The sequence below is a fragment of the Salarias fasciatus genome, chromosome 2, assembly GCF_902148845.1.
Source record: "Salarias fasciatus chromosome 2, fSalaFa1.1, whole genome shotgun sequence".
Classification (NCBI taxonomy): Eukaryota; Metazoa; Chordata; class Actinopteri; order Blenniiformes; family Blenniidae; genus Salarias; species Salarias fasciatus.
The window spans coordinates 17,578,193-17,602,379 of NC_043746.1; the positions used below are offsets into that span (position 1 = coordinate 17,578,193).

The 24,187-nt window shown below is 40.9% G+C and overlaps 1 protein-coding gene across 4 annotated transcripts in view; it reads left to right on the plus strand.

The window, feature by feature from the left end:
• The window catches only part of fgf13a (fibroblast growth factor 13a), an 88,886-nt gene that overhangs the window by 46,287 nt on the left and 18,412 nt on the right, over nucleotides 1-24,187 (plus strand). For 2 of the 4 annotated variants that reach the window (XM_030115512.1, XM_030115530.1), the window contains one exon: nucleotides 20,427-20,537. In XM_030115512.1, coding sequence (XP_029971372.1) covers nucleotides 20,427-20,537 — 111 coding nt within the window. Of the gene's footprint in view, nucleotides 1-15,411; nucleotides 16,024-17,415; nucleotides 18,145-20,426; nucleotides 20,538-24,187 lie in introns of those variants that run through there. The other 2 variants (XM_030115541.1, XM_030115520.1) reach the window with 2 other exon arrangements.

Sequence of the window (24,187 nt, forward strand, 5' to 3'; positions counted from 1 at the left end):
TGACAGCTGCCAGGATGGAGATTACAGGTGGATGCAATTTAGTGTCACTTACAAGGGAGAAAGGAGAAGTTTAGTCGATCTAATTAAGAATGAAATATATAGCATCCTCCCAAATAGCAGAAAACGCTTTGTCCTGCGGTTTGACGTCCTCCGTCGCAACAGACCCTGCGAGACGAAGTGTCAAATCTGACATGTTCTCTTTCTTTGCCCTCTATCCATCCTTGTGTTTAAGTCATAAGGTCCTCTATCCAATTCCAGCTGACTGTGAGTGAAGGCAGACTGTCCTAAACAGTTCAGCAGTCATCTGATACACATCTGATTCTCAATTGTTTGAAAAAGAAGTTATGTGTGAGAACTGGTTCCTGTTTAGTGGAAGGATAATGAAAGAAACAAAAATCACAAATCATGCTTTAAAGAGTTTAATCCTGTGCTCGACAAAAAAAAAAAAAAAAATCATATTTTTCTCTTGTACATTTGTTGAAACAAACCCAAAGTTTTAGGCTTTTATTGTATTGTTTTTCTCGCCATTGTCTCGTACACCACTCAATACCAGCCAAAGTCAATAAGCCGCACTGTATTTGGTCCTCTGCCAACACTGCAGCATGCCACTGCTAGTCATTCAACTGTTTGCTCCTCTCCACAAGTCATAACACAGACGTTTAGTGTGGACTGCCCACTCGTCCTGTCCTGTGCTGTTTTCGTCACTTTGCTTTTGATTCTTATGATGAACCTGAGATTGCTTCATGCTTTGAACTTGAAGACAAACAGATCTTATGGGTGTCAGATGCTTTTATGCAACCATCACTGATATCCAAGGTGAATATTTTTTGGCCATTCGATCATAAGTTGTAGTGAGGTTTCAACTTTTGGTTTTTATGAAGTGAAGTGAAAACTTTCTATTGTTATAGGCAGTATTTTTTATGTCAAAGTTGGTACACAGCAGCTTTAAAAATCTTGAATAGCTAACTGAAGGAGAGTTTCACAGATAGTCATCCACATATAAGTGCATACAGGTTGGTCATCTTGACATCTGTTTTTATTGCCCTTACATCAGCAGGCAGGTGTGTAATATCCAGTCAACAAAGCAGGCATGAGCATGCTACTCACAATCTGTTGTGGACCTTCACAGGAGATCAGCATTAACAGGTGGTCTCAGTCTCCGCCTGGCTCCAGTTGAGCTCAGGCAGGAGTCCAGAGTGGGGAGAAAGCAACTGGTCCAGAATGTGCACCTACTGACAAGTATGGACTAAAAATGCTGCTGTAACTTCATGGAATCTTTTCTAAGTCTTAAAAACAGTGATTAAAATGCAGTAAACACATAATAGAAAGTGTATTCAATCATTCACTTTTTTTCTAAAATTCAAAATCATTATTACATACATTATTTTGCACTAATAGCCATTTAAAAAATGTGGTTGGAAGAGCTCTGTAAAGTAGCTACTAAACACTTCCCACGTCATCATGTCGAGTCGTCCTGTAAACATGATGCTGCACCAGGGTGAACAGTTTGATTCTCTAAAAGTGAAAATCCAAATCCTCACTAACAGATGCGGAAACACCAGAACATTCGCCTTCTTTCACCCTCGTAGGCGAGAGCACCGAAAGATGGTCCTACAGATGACAGATGCAACTAAAATCTCACGGGACTGGACCCCTGGTAGGGAAAAAAAAAAAGGATTGATGAATGGCTTGTTTCTCAGTCATAAGACCCTGTGGTTTTGTAAAAACCCTGCGTGTTTCGTCTCAGGGGGCACCAAGTAACACACCAGCCTGCCAGCCAGGGCCACTGCTGGCTAGGATGCATGAAGACACCTAATTTTTCCCATCATGTCGCCTGCCAGCCCTCGAGACAGCTCGGCTATTTCACAGAGCCAGACGAAACCCAGATTAAGGACTAGAGAAGTCGTGCTGTCCTCCATTCACAGCGGGTGTACTGTGCAGTCACATTGCCAAATGTGGCAGAAAAGTTGGTAAGACACTCAGGAACATTTAGTCTAGAATGGGCTCGGAGTGGAAACAGTGCTGTTAAATGCTGTGCCAGCCAGACACACTGTCTTCCCCAATACACTACACCCCCAACCCCAGCTTTCATTTCTTGGTTGTGTTTGTGTTTTGTGTGCAGCACGGATGCAAAATTGTTTCTCTTCTTCCTTTTCACTACTGGTTAAACCTCTGGAAGCTGTCCAGGGTATTCTACAGTGGCCTCCGTCAGTTTATCGTTGACTCAGTGATCTGTATTCTGTGAAATCTCTTTCTTAAAAGACTTAAAGAGACGAGTTATAGATTTAATCGTTTTGTTTTTGTATTGTGTGGGCTGTTCACTTATGACTAACCTCTGATTGTTTTCCTAACCGGAGCATGCAGAGCTGATTGAGATTCAGGGCTTGCATAAATATCTTCACATAAATTCCTCCTGGATTTCCTTTGTTTCTCCATGAAATATGTGTCAGAAGAAAACAGTAAAAGATAATATTCAATAAAAGACACTGAGTTGGCACTGAGGCTAGTGTGTGAGTGTGATGTGTGTAAAGCAGTCCTTCACAACAATGTCTTTGTCAAGGTCATTGTACTTGTTAATGATATGCTGCTGTTTATGAGATTGAAATGCTTCTGCAGACCAGATCTGCTCCGTCTTTCATCAGCTCTCTGTACACGCTGTCTTCATAACCTTCTGCAGGTGTTTGTCAAATGAGCCCTGATGTAACTCAATTGCCCTGTACGACGTGCCCTTTTCCTCAAGTGTAGCGCCCCGGCGTTGTGCAGCCTTGTTCTTCCTCATCACTCTAAATGCACACGCACGCACACATGCGCATACACACTCACCCTCACTCCTGTCTCAGATCAGTATGCCGTCAACCGGAGGCCTGCGAGTCATTATCGTGGACCAAAATCTAATTTTGCCGCACGAATACAAGCAGCCAGGCAGGACGAGCCAACATACCGGACCAAATAAACAATAACATAGAGGTGTTGCATCTGTGTTGCTTGGCTGAACCCTGCAAACTGCTGCTAAGACACTGCGGTGTAGAATTGGAAGCATGTGTAGGCACACAAAAGCACACTTGTCAACCGACAGAGGTAACCTTGAATTTTCTAAACGCTTAAGCAACAACAGGAACTTCAACTAGCTGTATTATTTAGAACACACACATCTTTTTCTATGAGAGGAAATACCTGCCACTTGTCAGTTTGACATGCATTTGTTGTTGAAGTTTTTTGCATGTGTTGTCCTAGAAACTGCAGCCATTAGTGTGTTTGTGTACTAATCCAAAGGCTAGTGGGATAATTAGACATCACACATAACATCAAATCCTGCCAGTACACAATGACAGCTGTCTCTCTCTCTCTTTTTTTTTTTGAGCTCTTTCTCTCTCATGCACGCGCGCAAACTTGTGCGCATGCACGCACAAAAAACACAGCAAAAAAAAAAAAAAAGGTTATATCGTTGAATAATCATGTTGATGATCAGTCAGACTGTTAAAATGTGAACAAAACAACAGCTGAATGTTTATGTGGTGTAACGGCACGAGTGCTGCTTCATTGTTAGGATGAATACCAGGCATGTGGTCTTGGCTCGACTCCTGGTGTGTGTGCGTGCGCGTGAGTGTGTGTTTGTGTGTATGAAAGAGTAGGATGTCACAGGCCTCAGATGCATGTTCGCTATGATGTAATGGGGAGCAATCAGGCAGGCAGCGAGGCAGTCCTGCAGCAGCGCTGATGATCACACGTAAAACCATCATCACAACAGGCCAATGTCACGCAGCCTTCCATCTCTAATCTCTTCCCCTGACTGCCAAAGCATTGGTTAATATGTCCTAATCTCCTGATGTTATCTCCTCAATTTCAAACACACACACACACACACACACTGACCAAAGATGATGGTGCGTATCACAGGTCATGCCTAGAGATTCAGAAATGCTGCTGCTGTACAAATCTCCTGCAGCAGCACTGAGACAAACTTGCTCTGACTGTAGAATATGAGCGCATGTTCACGGCGGCTACTTTTACAAACTGACTGAGCCGTGGACACAGAATACTTCAGCAGCTGCGCCGCTTGAGGGCCGTAGCCTGGGTAATGCGATACGGTAGCGAAGGGTTCACTGCGATCACTCAATCATGTTAAAGACTGACCTTTGACTCGCCGCATGTCACAGGGGGTCGGTTTGGCTCTAAAGCCTGATTTGTTTCTGTTTTGTCATATGAGGAGTGATCTAAACACTGGTTTTAATCCACCCTGTTTTATTTATTCTTCTCTAATATTTCCATAGAAATATTGTAAAATGTGGTTTTATGCTTGCAAATAAATAAAATAAATGAAGTATTTAATTTCTGTAAAATGAAAACTTTGGAATGTATAAAAAAAAATAGTGCGATATCACTTTACTACTTTGCAAAAAAAAAAAAAAGATTTTTTTTCTTGTGTATATGAACATTACAAGCTGAATTCCAGCATGTCTGTAAAAAAAACAAAACAAAAACAAAAACAAAAAAGTATACTGCCACACAGCAAACATGTCGAGGTCCAGTTTTCCTTTCTTGCCACTACTGTACAGAGAATTTTACTTAGCATGTGCATTATTTACACAGGTGATTTGATATCCAGCAGCATACTGTTGCTCAAAGCACGGCAGGTTTTTAATGTCAGTATATACTGTGTCTCACATAAATCACAGAAGTAAACTTTAAATATAAAGACTGGAAACTGAAAAATTACACTCCACTTGATCATTTTTTCAATAGATTAGAGGGGTTTGTCTTTGATTGTAGTTGCAAAACAGTGAAATGAGGAGTCATGTTGTTTTATTTCAGTGAAAATATCACAAAAACTGTGAGCAGCCCCACTATTTCAGAACATTTAGCATTATAACTATGGGCTTCCGTCTGATTGCACCAGCCTGTTCTCTAATAATGATGCATTTCACAGTGTTTGTCTGCGATGCACCAGAAAAAGCCTCGCCACTGTGTTTTGTTCTCCCTTTTCCTACCTCTGTGGGGTTCTCTATCAGCTCCTCCCACCTGTTCGGATCCAAACACCAGTCCACCACAATCCATTGTCATCATGCTTCTATTGATTTCTTTTTTTCTTTTTTTTTCCCCCCCCCCGTGCGTCGACTTCACTGGCAAGCAGAGGGAATGAAAGTGAAAAGTGGGATACTCTGCATTGGGGAGGGAACATGACCTATTTACCCACCCACTCCCATCAGTTGACTCATGTCTCCTGTCGTGTCACTTCCAGCTTAGTCGATCGGTTCCACCTAACGCTTTTAAGTGTACTGAAATGATCTATGCCAGTGTGACACCATGCAATCACACTGGCGTGTTTACACACATTATGCTTTTTTATTTTATTTATTTATTTATTTATTTATTTATTTATTTATTTTCCAAATAAAATCATTTGAATTTCAGGCCTTTCACCATAGATTTAAATCCATATACAGTCATTCATCTATTGGTACACGCACAAAAGCTGAAGGATGCTTCTCAAGCATTCTTTCCATCTTCTTTTCTCTCTGATCTGCACTGTAGCATCATGGGACACAATTGCACCATCCCTCTCTTACAGGAAAAAAATGAAACTCATAACACCTTTCCTGAGGACAAGCACCAGTGGCGAGAAATACCCAGAGTGTGTGGCCAGACTAAAATGAGTTCATTAACGCTCACATCCAGTTCGCTGCACTCCACATTTAACCTCATTGCATAATATTCGCGGTTATTCTTGAGTCTTAGATGGGGGTTATTCTGAGGACAGAGGCCTGCCTAATTGCCAACATCTGAGTCTGTGAGACTTGTGACAGGATGACAAACAGCCTGTGTCTCTGAGAAGCAGAATATTTTTAACTCCTCAGACGTCTCTGTTCTATTTCTAAATCAAGACAACATATAAGCTGCAGGTATAACTTTTAAAATAGCTCTGTTTTCCATTAATTCTTGCTTAAATTGACAATGTATCCTGAATTAGCCACTCTTAAGGAATCAAGCATGACCTTGTGCTCCGCTGCCTGTCTCAGAGCCTTCCCTTTGTGTCTCCATCAGCGAGTAGACAGTTTAAGCCAGCTGGTGTCTGAGACGATGCCTTTAATCTGACTCCATCCCCTTCCTTGATGTGTCATACTGGAGGGGATATGTAGGACAACATCACTTCACTTACTGTATTCTGGGACTAAGACCGCTCTTGCCTGACGGGGTATAATTAGCATGGAGTTATTAATACAAACTTTCAGAAAGTCTGCAGCACACTTCCTTGATTTCTCTTTGATACCAGATGTCCCTCTTCACTGTGACGAGCGCCCGTTTCCTGGGTGTGTTCTGGGTAATGGAGGAGGGATTAGTTGAAAGAGAATAAAAGCAATTTTGTTATTTATGGTCTTTCAACTCCTAAATGCAGTCTCTCTGGAGCGTTCCCACCAGCGTGGATATTGCCAAAGGACTTCCACTGACTCACCATCCATGATTCACACGTGTGACTGTTCAGTCATTCATTTTGGCAAGGGAGCGTCTCCTGCACTTGATTTCCTCCTCCAGCTAACTCCTGTTGTGATGCTGGCAAGGAGAGACGCTGGATGGTGCAGCGATAACAGGCATTTAGACCCATATTAGATTTGGCAGGCTGTCTGGATGCACATGCGTGTATGTGTGAAGTTTGTATGGATGCTTATCGAATCATCTATATACACACTTGTTCATGTGTGTATACACTGCGCTGTATGATCTTATCTTCTGATCATGCCGCCTTAACAGGCTGATGGGAAAGCAGTGTGTCATTAAAGAGACTCTAGAGTAGTCGAAAAACATGCAGCTAATGGACCAATCTGACCAAATGTAGTGAAATATGTCAGTAAACGTGCAGAACTGAATACAGCCTCTTGACTTTTGTGCAGTTGAACTGCTAACAACATTAACTTCACTCCAGCTTATTAAATCAGTGTGATTGTGTACGTTCAGTTCTGTAAAGACCTTCCGCTGTTTAACATATTCTGACTGTCTAGGACTCTGCGCACAGCAATCAGTCACGGGGGCTTTATCCACCTCCCTCTGGCTTACAACTACACTAGTTATGATTTACCCACAATCCCCTGTGGGACCGGATAACTCCAGGATCATGCATTGCAGACACATGAACACAACTCCCACAGACATGCTCTCGTGTGCAGATATATATTTTTAATGTGCATTTTCATGATACTAATATTTGAATTTATTGGTTTTTATTTTTTAATATGCTTTAATGTTCCTATTGAAGGAGCCACGTAGAAAAACATGGTTATTTATTATTGTTAATCATTGTCTTTTCTTTTTTTGTGACTGATTTCAGGTCAATTGCCTCAAGATTTTAAGGTTAATCATCAGTAGCCGCACACTTCCTTGAAGCCAGAAGAGAAATAGGGTTCATGTGGCCGGAGGACAGGGGCCTCTGTAGCTCGTAGTTTCACACTCTTGAACGTGCTGGCCTAATGAGAGCAGCATTAGTCATTCCGAGCAGGCTGCTCTCTGAACTCTGGCCATTTCACACGTCGCCTGGTGCCTCTGATTGAGATTTCTCCTCATCATTAAAGCCTGGGAACTCACACATAGTCACATAGGCACAAACACTGAGATTTTAGGGCGCAATGAGAGCAGAGGCCATAGCATGCGAAAATCCACAATATGCTTCCCAGATAAGATATGCAGCGAAACGAACAAGTGACAACTTGTAGAGTCAAAATGGTGAAAATGTATTCAGAATTCAATTTGTTTTTGCTTCTTTCTGTGATTCTGAGGATATTGCACTGAACACCAGCATGGGACATTAAATTTCGAATAATGTCAGGCACAAATGTGCTCCCATCCATCCATTTATCTATCCACCCATCCGTGGCGGCAGAAAGCTAAAGCCTATCCAGGCAGACTTTAGTGAAAGGTTGTGCACACTCTGGATGGTTCACTCAACACAAACAATAAACATGGTTTCAAATGATCAGACTCACATTGAACATAAGTAAATGTAATTATTCAAAAATTTAGAACAAAACATTTCTGAGAATTAACCACAAATTACTAATCAGCAAAACTGAAATTAAAAAAAAAAATTAAGCAAGTGTTGTAGTTGATGACGGATTGTTTTGGGGAAACCACATCGAAAATGTCTGAAATAGTGTTGAAGTCCTGTGGTATTATCTAAATATCAAAACTCATTCAGTCAATACGTCATGTCTAATATCACTGACTCCATGGTTTAGTATATTACACTGTTTACACTGTAATATTGTCTGGGTTGCCTCACGTCCTTATAGACTTAATCAAATACTTCTCATAGAAAACATATGTTTTTCAGTGGATATCTGGATTGTACTTTATTGATCCCTCTGGTAGGGTACCTCGGGGACATTGTGAATCTAAAGCAACACAGCTCTGACAGACCACAACAAAAAATTTAAAAAGTCAGAAAGAAAAGAAAGTCAAAATGTTAGTTTAATGCAGCCAGTAGGCTAGGTGAGCATTAATAAAATAAACATGTATGTGTACTCCAGAATAAATAAAAATTTGCCCACAGAGTCAAGAGTCAACTGCTCCTCTGTTTCAAAAGTTTAAACTTTTACCATGTCCATCTATTAAAACTCCGCAAACATGCTTATTTATGTATGAATTCATTAACAATAAACAAGATTTCACAACTTTCTCCTCTTCTCATCAAACAGTCACTCCGACTCAACGAAGAAACCAAAAGACCTGCAGTTACCTCTTCTACCTCCAAACATCAACTGTCTATCAAATATTTCGGGCCTCATTTCTGGAATTCTATAGACTCTCTGATCTCTCTCTCTCTCTATGAATCTGTCAGATTCTGTGTTAATATGCTGTGTGATTTAGGTAACAGTTTTTATTTAACTCCTTTCTTGACGCTGACTGAAAGAGTTTAATCCAATAAACTGCAGCCAGTGTGCCTCAGCTGACAACTTCAGATGTTTCCCTATTCAACTTCATCCATATGTTGATTTGTCTTTCAGCAAAACTGCACATAGTGGAGGTTCGACCTTGCTTGTCTGCAGTTAGTGTGTTTTTGTAATTGTTGCAATAAATGAAACTATTTAATCTGAATGTCATGGTACTGTCCTACTGAACCCTGCTTCTGTGAAAATAAAAGCACAAAGAGGGCAGTGTGAAAGTAATGTGATCTCTGTATCCTGGTGTTTAAAGTGCTCCCAGCAGCACTGACCCAGAATACTACAGAGGGTAGGTTAGCGATTTAAAGACTGCATTTACATGATAAAATGATGTTATGATTAAATACGTAATGTTTTGTGCAAAAGGCTGAAGCACATGAATGGAGGTTTGTTGACTTTTTGAGGTAATCGTTACCGTCCTCCCACCTAATGACTCATACTTAGCTGCGAATGTCCAGATTGCAAACAAATGTCTAATGGATGAAAATTATTCAGCCCTGAGCCTCTTCAACTATTCGTATCATTCCCAAACAAACAGACACAGAGTATCTGGCAGATGCTCAGCTCCTGAAAATTGCTCGAGTTCTGTGTTTCGGTGCCATTTTTAGCTGTTATTGATACATGAAACGCAATTGTATTCCTTTTATTTGAATAACAAAAAGCTCTGCCGTTATTCTCCCCGCGTGAGAGAAAATATGGCAGCGCTAATCAGCAGATAAAGACTTTGAAGACAGTTGTTGTACAAAAGGTGAGAGGCTAGATGACAAATGCCAGGCAGTCCGTCTGTTCCTAATTAGTTTCAGCATTTAAAGGAAGGAGGCGATAGAAGTGACAGTGGTTTAATGAGGAGCGGATTGGCACACCGCTCAGAGCGCATCCTATTGATACAGTATTGATGTTTAAAAATATGTTTCTTTTCTTGTAATTTTTAACCGGCGCTAAAACAAGATTGACTTCTCTATTAAACAGCAAAAGAAAAAGAGCAAAAAAAGCACCGTCTGAAAACAGGATGAGACACTAAGTCACTACTTGAGATGGATGATATCATAACGAAAGAAGTCCCTGATGTAGGATTTTGTCGTTTGAGTTTTCCTCGGTGAGATCTGAATCTCACAGAGGAATTGTTGGCACTTTCTCTACATGCAGCCTGCATGCTTTTTGTCCCCAGGGTGGAGATCAACCTGAATTACCCACTGGAAAAAAAAAAAAAAAAAAAAAAAATGTGTGACTCATGTCCTCCATCTTCAGGCTCCTTGCTCACATGCACTGAACACAGCCCTCTGGTTTAAAGGGAGTGGGACAGATCACACAATCATTTCCAGAGGTCTGGCAGTCGGCTATGGCTGCAGTCGTAGCCCCCCCCCCCCCCCCCCCCCCCCTCCCCGACTCCACCAGAGCCTTGAGTGACTGATGGTTTCTAGGTCTGTGATACCCAACCCCCATTCTCAGCACACACAGTCTCTCTCTCTCTCTCTCCATCTCTATCTTTCACACACACCCTCTTACGTATGTGCAGTCGCTATGGTAACGCGTGGTATCACTATGGCACTGGTGGCCGAGCACGCTGCAAGCTGCTGTTGTAGTGGATTTACTGTACCGCACACATGCAGAAAGCAGACAGCCAGCAGCATGCTGCCAACAGGCTGAATGATTCGAGAAGCAACCCTTTCAGCTTATGAGAGATCATTCTCGTTTCCCATGATAACGTTCCGCTTTATCCCCTATCTCTGTAGCCAAAGGTCAAAAATCCTGCTACTGCACTTTTTTAAGAGTGATAATTTTGTGTGACATTAAAGATCTTGATAAAGCCTGTAGCAAAGTCCTTGCATGCAACTTCACCCTTTATCAAACACCCAGAGCAAGGTTAACCACCCCATTTACTCCACGTTTGCCCTTGGAGAATAATTTTCTCCCTGAATTTAAAAATTCATTAAACCCTCGGTGTTATCAGGACAGCCCTGGGTTATTAATAAGAGAAGATAGCTTTAATTGTTAGGTTATATTCAATAATACAAAGGTTAACACTGTGCTCAACCTTGGCAGTCCACAGGCAATTCCCCCTCCTACTCTGATGTGATGCCCTCTGGTGGTCAGAGATGGAAGCGCAGTGATGTGACCCTTGTACAACGTTGAAATGTTCATTCAGTCAATGCACAGTGAGGAGAGGATCAAAGCAGAAAGGCTCGGTTTTCTGCTGCCGCCACCTTGAGCTGTGGAAGAAATACCTGGTCGGAAGCTGGATGCTTGAATTATGGAGTCAACTTTTCCCAGCTGCATCACATTTAGATATCTTTGCAAACATAATATTAACATTTTTTAAAACACTATTTTCAGAATACAGCCTGTAGGTGCATTAATATGACACAGATTTTTACTCCATGTAAAGTTTAAAAAAAAAAGATGCATAGAGTGAAAGATTTTCCTTTTTTGCCATTCTCAATTATTTTCTCACTCTCCTACTGTGTGTATGTGTGTGTCTGTGTGTGTGAGCACAGTGTGGTGAAGGTGCCCCTGAGAGGCCACAGTAGACTGGCATCTGGGGCACTACAGTAATTAATGTACCCAGGGCACACTGCTGCACAAGCAATCAAATTGTACACACACACACACACACACACAAGGACCGTACATGTTGGCAGTTTCACTGATAGCGTGTGTTCTCCTGTACACCGGCCTCTCTTGTTTACTGCATCCACACTTGCTGGTAGCAGAACTGCTCTTGATGTTTGTGTCTGTTCGACTCAGAAACATTTTATGTTTTAGGATGAAAACCACAGAAACTGTTGAGTGATCTCATATTTGATGGTCTCATATCTGACAGCATAGTTTATTAACCCATCATATCAGCCCGATATAATTTTTCTTCCTGTATTTCTTTTAAACAGACAAAACACGCTGGTTAGCATTTCGGCCATCAGAGCAGTCGGTACATTATCAAGACGGAGCACACTTGTTCTTCCTTTGGTATCATCTTCTGTCCTTGATTAGTGTCACTGTTGTGCATTGCAGCTTGACTCTCATCACCTCCCTCCGTCTTGCTAACTGTCAGTGATAAACTCAGTCGTCTTCCTGAAGGGCCTCACTGTCTGCTTGAATGATGGCCTGGATTTATCAGCAGAGGGAGGAGTGATGCGAAACAGCGGCCTTTTGAGAGGGCTGTTTAGCTGTTCGCTCGTGGAAGAATTCAGGGTTTTGAATGATATGAGGCAGAGACAGCATACGCAACATCTGTCCATTTATTCTTTATAGAGTCTTCTCCAACTGAGGGTGGTTGGGTGTCGGGGCTCATGCAGTCAAACACAGAGACCGAAAAATACACACACTCACATTCACATTTACAAATCTGGAAGATAAACCAGAGTAGCCATAGATTACATGAATGCACAACAAATTATTCAAAGTCCTCATACAAAAGCTCCCAAGCCAAGATGTGAACTGGGAATATTCTAGCTGTAAGGGGATATTTATGAACGATACAGCTCTTTTGTGTAGTTTATTTATTTTAATGAAAGGTTTATTATGAATCTTGCTTTGAGGCACTATTACATCACAGTTAGGCATTAGTCTAATCTGAGTACAGTAAAGTGTTCAGTCATGCTTCAGTCTGAATTACTTTTAAAATGATCATACACATACAAATGTCTGCATGACACACAGGAAACACCACTAAAGCAAATCTATTTCTTCCTCTATTTTACCAACTGGAATCGTTCAGACAGCTCAAGTTTGTGATTATTTTGGTAATTTCTAAAATGAATTAGCTTAACTTTGAGATACAGATGTAAAGTTAGTAAAACCAGTGATAGCTGGATTTGGTGGACAAATAAGTATACTTTAATAATCCCCTTAAAGAAATGTCTAACCTGCATGTAATCCATCCTATTCATAGTTGAGCCTCCTCACACTGGACTGCTATGGAAGTGTTCTCCTCTGACCTCTAGTCCACCTCTGCCTCATGTTGATGTCCTGTGTTACAATTTAACCATACTGCAAGTTTATTTATCTTAAAAGAATCAAACACCAGCTTTGATTGAAATGTGTCATATTGTCTTGTTATAATGTGTATCATATTACAAATACAACCAACTTAGCATCAAGAGGAGCTGAAGCCTGTTAGCCTGTTAGTTTGACTGTGGGCCAAATGAAGGAAACAACCTGGACAGGTCAGCAGTCATCACAGAACTCCTGCTGCATAGCAGATGAGTGAAAATCCCCTTCACAATATTGTTGCTAATTTTACTTCAGGCAAGCTGCTCAAGTCAATTCATTCTGCTGCACATTTCCCCCAACATTTGTTGTCATCTCTCACTGTCATCGAGTGAATGCAGAGCCATAAAAATAATCCTTAAAAAAAAAAAACTTAACAAGACAGAGTGCTGATTGATGTTATTTTTGTAAAAAAAAAAAAAAATCCACTCCATCTTTATCTTCTATTTTTGCTCTTTTGGAAAGTGGAAGAAAGGGTTTCACATACAAAGCGACTACTTGATCAGAAAAGATTTCTTTTCTCAGTCATTCCGGAGTATAAAATTATTCACAGCTGGAGGAAATGAAAGAAAATGTGGAAACTGTGCATATTGGTTCTGACAGCAGATTAGGACATTATTTGACATGTGAAGTTAAAAATAGCTGAGATATCAGTGTACAATCGGGCACAAGTTGCTTTGAGAAAATCATCGCATCTCACTGAGTTCAACCTTGAAACAGCCTCTCCAACCTCTCCTCTCAGAATAGGTCAAAGGTCATTTCCTCTTCATTGCTATGAAAATCCATCTGCAGAGTATCGGTGATGCTAAATGGGAAAACAGATGCCTTCCGTTGGTGAAGTATATTTTATGTCACTTGAACCACATCCTTTGTAAATCAATATAATAGTATTGACCCATGAACAGTTCATATTTCTATCTTGCATTTCAAACTCCACCAAATCACTAAAATTAATTAACCTTTTACAAGGACAGCAGCGCACTTTCTTCTGCTCTGTGTCCAACTTTATGGGTCAGTCTCAGGGTGAAATATTTATTTCCTTGCAGCCTTGACCTCATTGATTTTCTTCCCGCTGGATTTAGAGATTTGTTAAGAAATCATGGAAAATAAAAGTGCAGTTCCACACAGTTACTCAGTTATGTGCGTGTGCTGCCTTTGAAGGTCACTGTGCATTGTTGAGCCTTACGTTACAATCTGAATGCACCGATTTGATTCCAACCTTGAGGCTTTTCTCTCTGAGTTTGCATGTTCTAATTTCCCCATGACTGGAGGGGCTTTTCAAGGGTGTGCTTTAGATTTCATCCTCTGTCAGCTGGGATTTACACCACCTCCCTTCAAAGCTGAAGTGGGTATATAAGATAGATGATGTTTTAAATGTTTGTCGATTTGAAATTAGTCTGTCATCTTAAGGAAGCTGTGGATTATTGTGCTGTTTTAGAGTTACTGAGACTGTTCTGTGCTGAACATTATGAATAACCATGTTTTCTTCAACCTTTGCACATGATGCACAGTAGGCCGGCAGTTAGGACTTGTTGGAGTTCAAGTTCACTGTTTCTCCCTGTTGAAAGCATGTTTTTGTTTTTTTTAGTTTCTACTCATGGTCCAAAATTGTGGATATCTAGTCCTGAATTTATTTTAAATTCCCTTTAGATGAGAATGTGTCTAGGACAGGGGTGTCAAACATAAGGCTCATTCGCCAAAATGAGCCCACTCGAGTCTCCTAGAGTCTCCAATGTGGTTCGCTGAACTACCAAGAAAATTGTAAGAATTTCAAAGAAAGCACTGAGTTTGTAAGAAATATCTTACCAGTAGCGGAAACAACAGAGACCAAAGCTGAACAATTGACATGAAACCCCATCATCTCATTTCTCAAAATCATGTTTTTGGTGATTGTTTATAAAAAAATGCATAGTCCAGTAGCTATAGGAGAAGCTTTCTGGACATTTCACTGCATTTTGCTCTAAAAAGTATCATTAAGGTTTGCTTTATATTGAGAATTTTCTATTGTAATTGTTTATCTGTATGGTTGTAAAACCATTCTGCACCACATCAAACAAAAAACTTTAAAGTTTAAATATGAAGGTTATTGTGGCACTACTATATAAAATATAACTAAAATGTATTTGACACCCTTGGTGTTAGATGTACTCTGCCTTTACCTTAACTGCAATCAGCAAATGCAAAAACAAAAACTAAGGCTTGGAATCAGTGAGCTCTGTCACCGTACTTCATTGAGTGCCTGGGATACTTTTCATAGCAAGTCCGCTTCCGCCATCTAGTGTCCATATCTGTACTTGTAGCCACCATCGGTCAACCCATCCTGCCCCTCAGTTGACTCTACTGTTTGTGAGCTGATATTATCCGTAAATCTGTAATCAAGTCTAAAGAGGCTTAGTCTATATTATAAACTTAAGCGCACAATTAGATTAGTACGACATACAGCTGCATGCAGAAGAAAAGCAGGATGAGAGTTCATATATATTGTATTTACTTTCTGAGACGTGACGGTCATAAATATTTATAAGTTCTATGTTGGTAAATCTGGGTATTTATCTGAGCCATGTGAGAAATATAGAGTTTCAGACAGTTGTCGGTAAAAAGAGGGGGGAAAGCTCTCTAATGTACATTGTAGTCTCAGCTGATTGCTCGTCGATATTTTTCACTTGAAAGTGGTCGGGCCTGCATAACCGGTTTAGTCAGCACATTATCGGATCATTTTACATGATTTTTTTGTAACATGAGAGCGAAGTCTTCAGTGCCCCAAGAAGGAAGTCCAACCCCATCCCTTCGCTTTCCTCCCATCCAGCCAGATCCCAGCAGTGCAATTGAAGGCACGGTCGTGTTTGCCGGATAAACAAGCCCTCTAAATGAATGTTTAATGAGCATTTTAGAAGTCATAATGGCATGTCGCTAATGTCCTGTAATGATCTTCCTGTTGATGGCCACGCCTCGATGCTTTCTCCTCCGCTGCGCCTCTGACAGTTTGACGGTCTGAACTTTGCTGGATGTAGTCTGCTCGCTTTCTCTCACTTCGCTTCCCAAAAGGAGAGTCCAACTCTTTGCTGTAAAGAAAATATGGCTTTTCCCTTGAGAAAAGCTGTTTCAGGTAGGCTCTATAATCTTCGTTTTTGAATTAACTACATTTAGTCTTTTTTTTTTTTACTTCAGATATTGTTTTCGTATTATTGAAAGCAATATGTTTACTTATTTGACGTAATATATTTGGTTTTTTTCTTTTGTTTGTTAAGTCTTTATGAACACCTGCTGTCGTGTTTTATTGATTGTATTTCCATGCATTTCTCTGCTGCACCATGGCCGTTGGTCCTGTCGCTGTCCATGGTGCTGAAGTGCAGATGTATTGACTAGTCGTTAGATAAGGGTTTTTTTTCCCCTCAATTTTATTCAGATCATCTTCTAAGTGAACATAGAGATTGTTTTAATTGTCATATTTACTTTTAGTCAAGAACGCAGGCTTTATAGTATGTATAATAGATAAAGAATACATATAGGTGTGTACTTGTGACCCTTATGAATAGCAGAAAAAAAAATTGCAAAAATAAATAAATAAAAAGTCAGCGACAGTTTTGGTCAAGGACTGTAGATGGCACCATTGGTTAGTCTATTAAATGGGTCCGTCCTCTGTCGGAGTGAAATTGAGAAAGTAATGAAGCTCCGAGGCTTTGAAAAAAAAAAAAAGACTGATCCTAACCTTTGGGTGAGACTGCAAAGCTCTTGAAATAGTTCTGACCACACACTTTGTCAAGTATCTCTTTTCTGTTTTGCCAAGTCATACTTCATCATTGCAGTGGTTTTTGTCTTGCAAAATATGCGAATATTTATTATTCTTGAGTAAAATCCATCGGGATCATGCTGTTTGAGTCATAATATGATTGAATCCTTATTGATATTGATGTGCAACACTGCTGATGTCAGACAAATGGCTACCTGCTGTTATTCTTCATAGATATCTGTAGGCTCTATTTTTTTTCGTATAACCTTGCACTCATTTTACACCAGGAGTTAATAAATATATCTTTCAATTAAAAGTAGTGCTTCTCAGATTTTCTTGGCTCTTTTTTTAATGCAACCTTTTGCTCAAATCTGATAGATTGTGTAGTTTTGCCACTTGCTCTCCTCCATTTACGCCCCTTTCCGTTGGTATTTAACATGAATGATCCTACATGGCAGCTGGAGTTTGTGAGATTGATGGTGTGAGTGTGCACATGGGCTGGGGTCTGCCTGTCCTCCGCCTCCTCCCCACCGCTCCGTCTCCTGGTTGGAGGCGGGATGCGCTCAGCAGCTCAGCTGACTCTGTGTTTGCGCTGCGCTCGGATCCTGATCCACAATGAAGCGCCTCCTGCTTTTATCTCACGTTGCTTTGCTTCAACAAAGGACCGAAAAGAAATGGAAAACTCCTGTGTGAATCCTCTGCGTTGCACTTCCAAAGCGCAGTTGAAGTCTTCCGTGTAGACTTAGTGAAAGCAGATAAATAGAATTAGAGAACACGTCTGCAAACAGGTGTTTCCGTCCTGAGCCGACTATCTGCGTCCCCGGCTGCCATGTGCGCGGCCATGCAGCGTGGCGGGATGAAGCAAACCCGCTCACAGATACCGGCTTGGCGCGTCTTTGTTGTGACACCGAGAAAATGAGACGTTTGGAGGAGCGTGCGACGTGCTGCGATGAAAGTCTCTGTACAGCTTCGGGTGGAACGCGTGCTTTTTGTTTTTCATTAATCCTCACTTTTTTCACGGAGATACAACGGACAACTCCCGCACAACGCCGCAACCCATGAAAAATGATCCGTTTGGACATTATCTAACTGGCTCCGACGCACCGCTGGGACTATTGCGTTTCACTGTTTTGGTGCACTTTGCAAAATCTGAACTTATCGCATCGCTCTGGTCGCCTCAGATTGTTGCAGCTGCGCCTGGAGGTTTGCCCCTCAGAGTCCAGCTTTTTTTTTTTTTCTGGATTCAAAGGGACTGATCGTATTCAACCTCTGGAAGTTTGTTCCTCCAGCGCGCTGCCAAACTGGCTATGGCTGCAGCGATCGCCAGCTCCCTCATTAGGCAAAAGAGGCAGGCGAGGGAGCGGGAGAAGTCCAATGCCTGCCGCTGCGTGAGCAGCCCCAGTAAAACCAAAGGCAGCTGTGAAAAACCCAGCCGACTCAACGTTTTCTCGCGGGTCAAACTCTTTGGCTCCAAGAAGAGGCGAAGAAGACGACCAGGTCTGTTTGACGGGTGTTCTCCTCTTGCGATTTGTTTTAGAATGACTTCTAATCTGACAGTTTCCTAAAGAGGAATATACAAACTCGGTTTCTTTAAAGATTAATGACTCTACAAAAGTTGGGATGAGAGTGAGGGGACTTTTAATCAAGTTGATCCACAGAGAAGTCACCTCTGGCTCATCAGATTGTGCGGAGGGATATATTAGACTGATCTGTAATCCTTCACTGTCTACTTATTCATCCACACAGGAATAAAATTACAAAGGAGCTTATTAAGTGAATCACTTAAGACATCACTTTCACTTACAAGCCATGACTCACTCTTCAAATTAAACTGAAAAATAATCACTTTATTAGATGTTCATCGTGGGGACACTTAAAATATCTGTATATCTGTTTGCAAAATAGAAGGACTGTTTCATAATCAAAGTACAATAAAGCAGGCAAAGGTTGGCACTCATTTTAATTATTTCTTCACTTTCATTCTGAATTGCAAGCAGACCTCACAATTAGCTCCAGTTTTATATTTTCCCCCCCGCACTCGATTGCCAAGTTCTTTATTGTTGAAATTTATCCAGCTTTTAAAAACTGAAATTGGCAGTTAAGTAGAGATAAATCCTACCTGATTGTTATAAAGTTAACAAATAAAAAGCATCGTGACCATATTTCTCAATCACAGACATGTGAGCACAGCAGTGGAGAGTCTGTTATTTTGCTGTGAGGACTGGTGTCGATAATATTGCCATTTTATTGCAGTGTTAAAAGTGTACTTTAAGCCCACACACCCACGACCCAACGGATCCAGTGCAGAAGTGATCATGTCTGGATATCTCCTCTGATCTTACTCGGACTAAAAGCTCACTTTTAGTCTACAGCATGCCTTGATGTTTGTGAACATGACTGTATAAACTTTATCCAGCACAATTCATTTTTTTTTTCCCTAAAACTGTTTTGTAACTCTCCATATGATGCACCTTCAGGCAATTGCAAATGTTTATATAACAGTATATTTATCCTGCATTTTTTTTTTATACCCCTCACTTTCATTTTTCCATTCCTAACCTGTGGAGGAAGCGATGAGATACTAGAGGAAGCTGTGCCGCCTGTGTGCGACATACACATGGTGCCTCATCAAAACACAAAGAACTGCCATGCTTCGGAGAGGCAGTGCAGACAGTGTGTATGATCTTCTATATGATGCAGTTTATCATCTTTTTTTCTGCGTTTACAGTTTGTGTGCGTGCGCGGGCCCTTGGGCTACAATTCTTTTGACAACATCTTATCTTTACAATGAAATGTGCAAAGTTTCAAAGCAAAGTCGTGACAATACCTCCAGATAACTGCTTTAAGTTTCTGTGCAGCTCAGTGGTGCTAGTGACGGCAGCGCTGCACGGTAAGTGAGATGAAAGGTGTGGTTAACCACAGTAAAGGACACTCCACTCGACACAGTAACCGGAGAATGAAGAGCACTTAGCTTTTATCAGACATTACACAGACAGGCAGACCAGCACTTATTGTGATTTTATACTTATGGAAGGCATTCTTTTCTGATTTAATTAAGCAAATGACTTTTGAATAATGCAGCTTCTTTCTTACTTCGTCAGTATGTTGTAATGTTCAGCTCTAGATTTGTATCAGAAGTGCTTTGATTGCAACTAAATGCTGTTGTAAACCGCTGATTTGCCAAAAGCCCTCAAATCATTTTGATAATATCCATTTCTTTTCAAGCCTCAGGAGTTGATGTTTTTTAGCCACATTTGTTCCACAGTGGAAAACTGTTTTTTTTTTAACCTGTCCTGTTTTTTTTAACACATGAAATCAGGTTTTACTCTCAATCATTTACCATTCAACTGCTGCCACGCCAGTAGGTGACAAACACTGACCAGTATTGCAAAACTGCCATTTCTGTGGTGCTTTCCAGAAACTAATTCGATAGTAATCCGGTAGCGCATGATTGAATTAAAGTGTCTGACTTGTTTCACTGCAAAGGTCGGATCTAAATGGATGAATTTACTCCGACATGTTGTTGTGGTGATCCGGTGATGTGTTTGTCAGACAGACGGGTGTCTGAGCTCATCATTATCAGTTGTTCAAATTGCCCTTTGTTGCCGCTTGTTCGTTCCAGCCTTCCTGTCCTTTAGACTACAATTGATTCTTCTGGTTTTTGAACTCCTAACTTGACAGCAAGCAGTGAAAGTTGGGCTTGGAATTGTCCCATTAGAAGGCAGTAAAAGACATCATCATTTCATTCTCCTGCCTTCTTGTCTCTCTTGCTTTCACAGAGCCCCAGCTGAAGGGGATCGTGACGAAGCTGTACAGTCGACAAGGTTTCCACCTGCAGCTGCAGGCAGATGGGACCATTGATGGAACAAAGGAGGAAGACAATGGTTACAGTGAGTGTTGTTCAAATATGTCACTTTGCAGTTTATCAGCCACTGGCATTTCATGCTATTTTCCTTAAACTAAAACACAAGATATTCTACAAAGCAACCATATTTTTTACATTTTGAAATCCAACCTAAGTTCCTCAACTTAAAAGAAGTGCAGCATTTTAAATTTCTTTCATTAATTAGTACTTAGTACCTGCTATTAAAAAGTTAGAGGTATTCAGTGGTAATGGAACAAATTAAAAAAAAAGAAAAAAACATCCAGAGGCAACTGTGCAGGACTAAGTACCTTTTTAATTTCATCTAATCCAAGTCATTGCTTCCTCAATCTGAGCACAAATCACAACCAGCTTTTACTCACCTACACACTGCCTCGGTGCTGGGAGCCTCTGTGATCTTATACTATGTAATGAAGCATTCCTATCACTGCCTCAACACCCACCAGCTCTTTGTTTTCAAATGAATTAAAGGGGAGATCAGCGGAAGAGTGACAGCACAGCCACTTGTCTGCCGACAGCACAGGAGAAATAGACTGCTGTCTCATTAGACGGCGCAATAAATACTTCATGTTTTTAAAAGATTGGTGCAGCGTAGTCATTAGCGACTGAGGAGAAATTCACTTTTATCATCATTTTAAAATGATATTATTGTCAGGGGGAAATAAAGATCTGAATGGGACGTTGAATGGGAGCTTTGATGCAATACTCTCCGTTTAATCCCACCACGAAGCGGATGCAAACACTTCTGGAGCCTCTAAATTGGTACCTCTGTATTCATTAGATTCATGTGTGGAGATGGAGTTTGTCTTAAGTGTAAATAGTAGCTCTACACATGTGCGATGATGACTAAAGCACAGTCCACACTGCAGATTTGCCCCAACGAAAACAAAGATACTGAAATAACAACCAATGTGCACCCACTGGCAATATTAAGCCTTTCTCCACACGCTGACCACCCCACCCATCAAGTTTGCATGAACTAAACCCTTCTTCTGACTTACACAACAAATGGCCTGCATGGACATGGACATTATTTTTGAGGAGAAAATTAAATAGTGCTTCTGAATAGAAAAAGGAGAAAGAGTGAAGCTCTTTGCACGGCTCCAAAAATAGCATTGTTAGGTGCTGGGTGCGCTTGTCTCCATGGTGACGGAGTGCGCAGTCCTCTTGGAGCTACTGGTGTCTTGTGATGGTGGGAGAGGACCTTCTCCGACGGCTGTGCACACCAACAAACAAAAATACACACACACGCACACACACACGCACAAATAAAAGCAAAGATTTGATCTTTGATACTGTAGCCTGCTCGGGCAACTTTGGAGGTTTTCCATCCAGAGTGACATTTTCATGAGAGAGGAAAACAGTGTCAGCAAGATCAAATCCAAGTCTCATGAATCTGACTGTTTCCCTCCTGTTTTATACAATATCAGCTATTTTCTTGTGTTGCATCACGACTAAGCAAACCCACTGGGTATGTAGGAGAAGAGGAGCTATGAGGCAACTGGAAATTCATTTCTTTGAGTGAAGCGTTTCTGCGTTGAAGAAGCGGTCCGTTCTCAGCCTTGTCCCAGATATTGTGCTTCCAAACTGTGTCGTTGTAAAATGACTCAAATTGTTTGTACAAAATGGCTCAACATTTGTCTACAGTCTCCAGAAGTAAGGGCAGAGATTGTCAAGCTGTTTTGTTGTTTTTCAGAATCTTTCTGTTTGATTTGCTGTGCAAGCAAATTATATTTAATGTTATTCAAAATAAATACTGGAGCCGCACATTAATTAACTGACTCAAACTTGTGTTTTTAAGTTACTCTGTTATTTCTTCAACCAAATAGCCTCTGCAGCTTGACACAAATCAGTTTAAATGGGAGTTTTGCTTTGTCACAACAGCTTACTTTTAAGCAACAACACTTTCTCCTGTTGTCATATTGCTTTTTTTTTTAATTGCAGGCATGCTGCTCCAAAGAGTGAGTAAGGGACGTGACAAATGTTTCAAATGTGACTAGTTATTGTCGGGAGACTTCTGGTTTATTGTCACATTGGATTGGTCATGACTCCTCAGTTGTTAGTAGGTGGAAGTGAGACACAAAGACCGTCTGAAAACTGCCCTCAGGCCTCTTCACCCTACTTGCTCCTCGAGCCTCTTTGCACCAGAAAGGTCTGCAAGTGGGTGGCGGGCCTGTCATCCTCTCCGAGGTGCTCAGGTGCTTCCAGGAGTCAGGAAGTAATTGAGTTTCCCCTCTTGAAAATCTCCATCAGTGCTCTGGCTGGTAATCCTCCTGAAAGGAGCGCAGATGTGTGTGTGCGCGTCGTGATTGGAGTCCCAGGGGGAGGAAGCTCTGTTGAAGTGAAAATGATGCATTTATAAAAACAAGAACTTCTCAGTTCTTCTCACAAAGCAACTCACTGAAACTATTTAATCTGAAATATTTTACGAACACACAAAAACACCGGATTTATGTCGATACAAACATCTCTAATTTACAGCGAAATAAATACAAATCTTGCCGTTTTGCCAGGGTAGAGCGAGAGATTACTCATGAAAACACTTCCTCACATCCCCTCTAGCTCTATTTACAGCGAAGCCAGCATGGATCAATCTGCACAATGGCTGTGGAGAAAGTTTTTCTCATAGTGCCATCTGTAACCTGTAGCCTGAATTTCTGGCAAGAAACCCATGAGCCTCCGCAATGCAGCATTCAAGAATCCTCCAAAAAATAGAAATAAAGTTGGTCAAGAGTCGTCTTTTCCTTGATGAACCGTTTTCTATTGGTCTCCATGTTTATGGCTAGAAGGGAGGAAGTAACGGAGTGTTTGTATTAATGTGTTGTTAGCTAATCATGCTCATTGGCTTGAGTACAGTTTGGCTCGGCATTATCGTCTCTATCAGTGTCATTATTGCATTGAAAGTTTCTTGTGAGCGATGCAGGCATCAATATTAACAGCAGACTCAAAAAGAGACACCGATCTGTCATTTTGAGTTTCTTCACGGCTGAGTGGTGCATCTTTCCCCAGGGAGGGTCATTCCTGAATATCTGCAATAGTATTTGTTGTGAATCTGAGGGGCGGTGCACTTTTAACGTGAGCTGAATTCGGTTAACAACGTGACTCAACCACGCTGTGCTTGAGAATATCACTGAGAATTTAGGATGCAGCGGTATCAGTAAGCTGAAGTCAGCTGCAGGAGGAATGAACAGGAGGTCTGATTATGTAATGTATGAAAAGAAAAAAATAATGAGAGAAAAAAATGTTCACTGAGAACTTCTGCTTTTAGAGATTACAACAATGGACTGTTTGTGTATGGCTGCATTTTTATGCACTTCATAGCACATACAATCATCCAATTAATCTGTAATTGGTGTAGATTTTTTAGTATATAGATTCAGATTTCTCTCCGAGGCTGTTAGAAGACTCTGCATTAAGAATTTCCATGTGAACAAGTGGAGGTAAAAGTGAACAAAGAGGAGATAGTGATTTGGATTTCTGTGCCCTTCCACTGCAGTGCCTGCTTACTGTGTGCATTTAATCCAGTAGTATGGTAAGTATTCCCCTAGTCCTCATTTACAATGACAGACAAAAGAAAAGATCTACAGTTTGAAAGTAATAAGATCAAATACAATCAAGAAGCCACTACAGTATACAGTATGTTGCTTTGCACCAAAA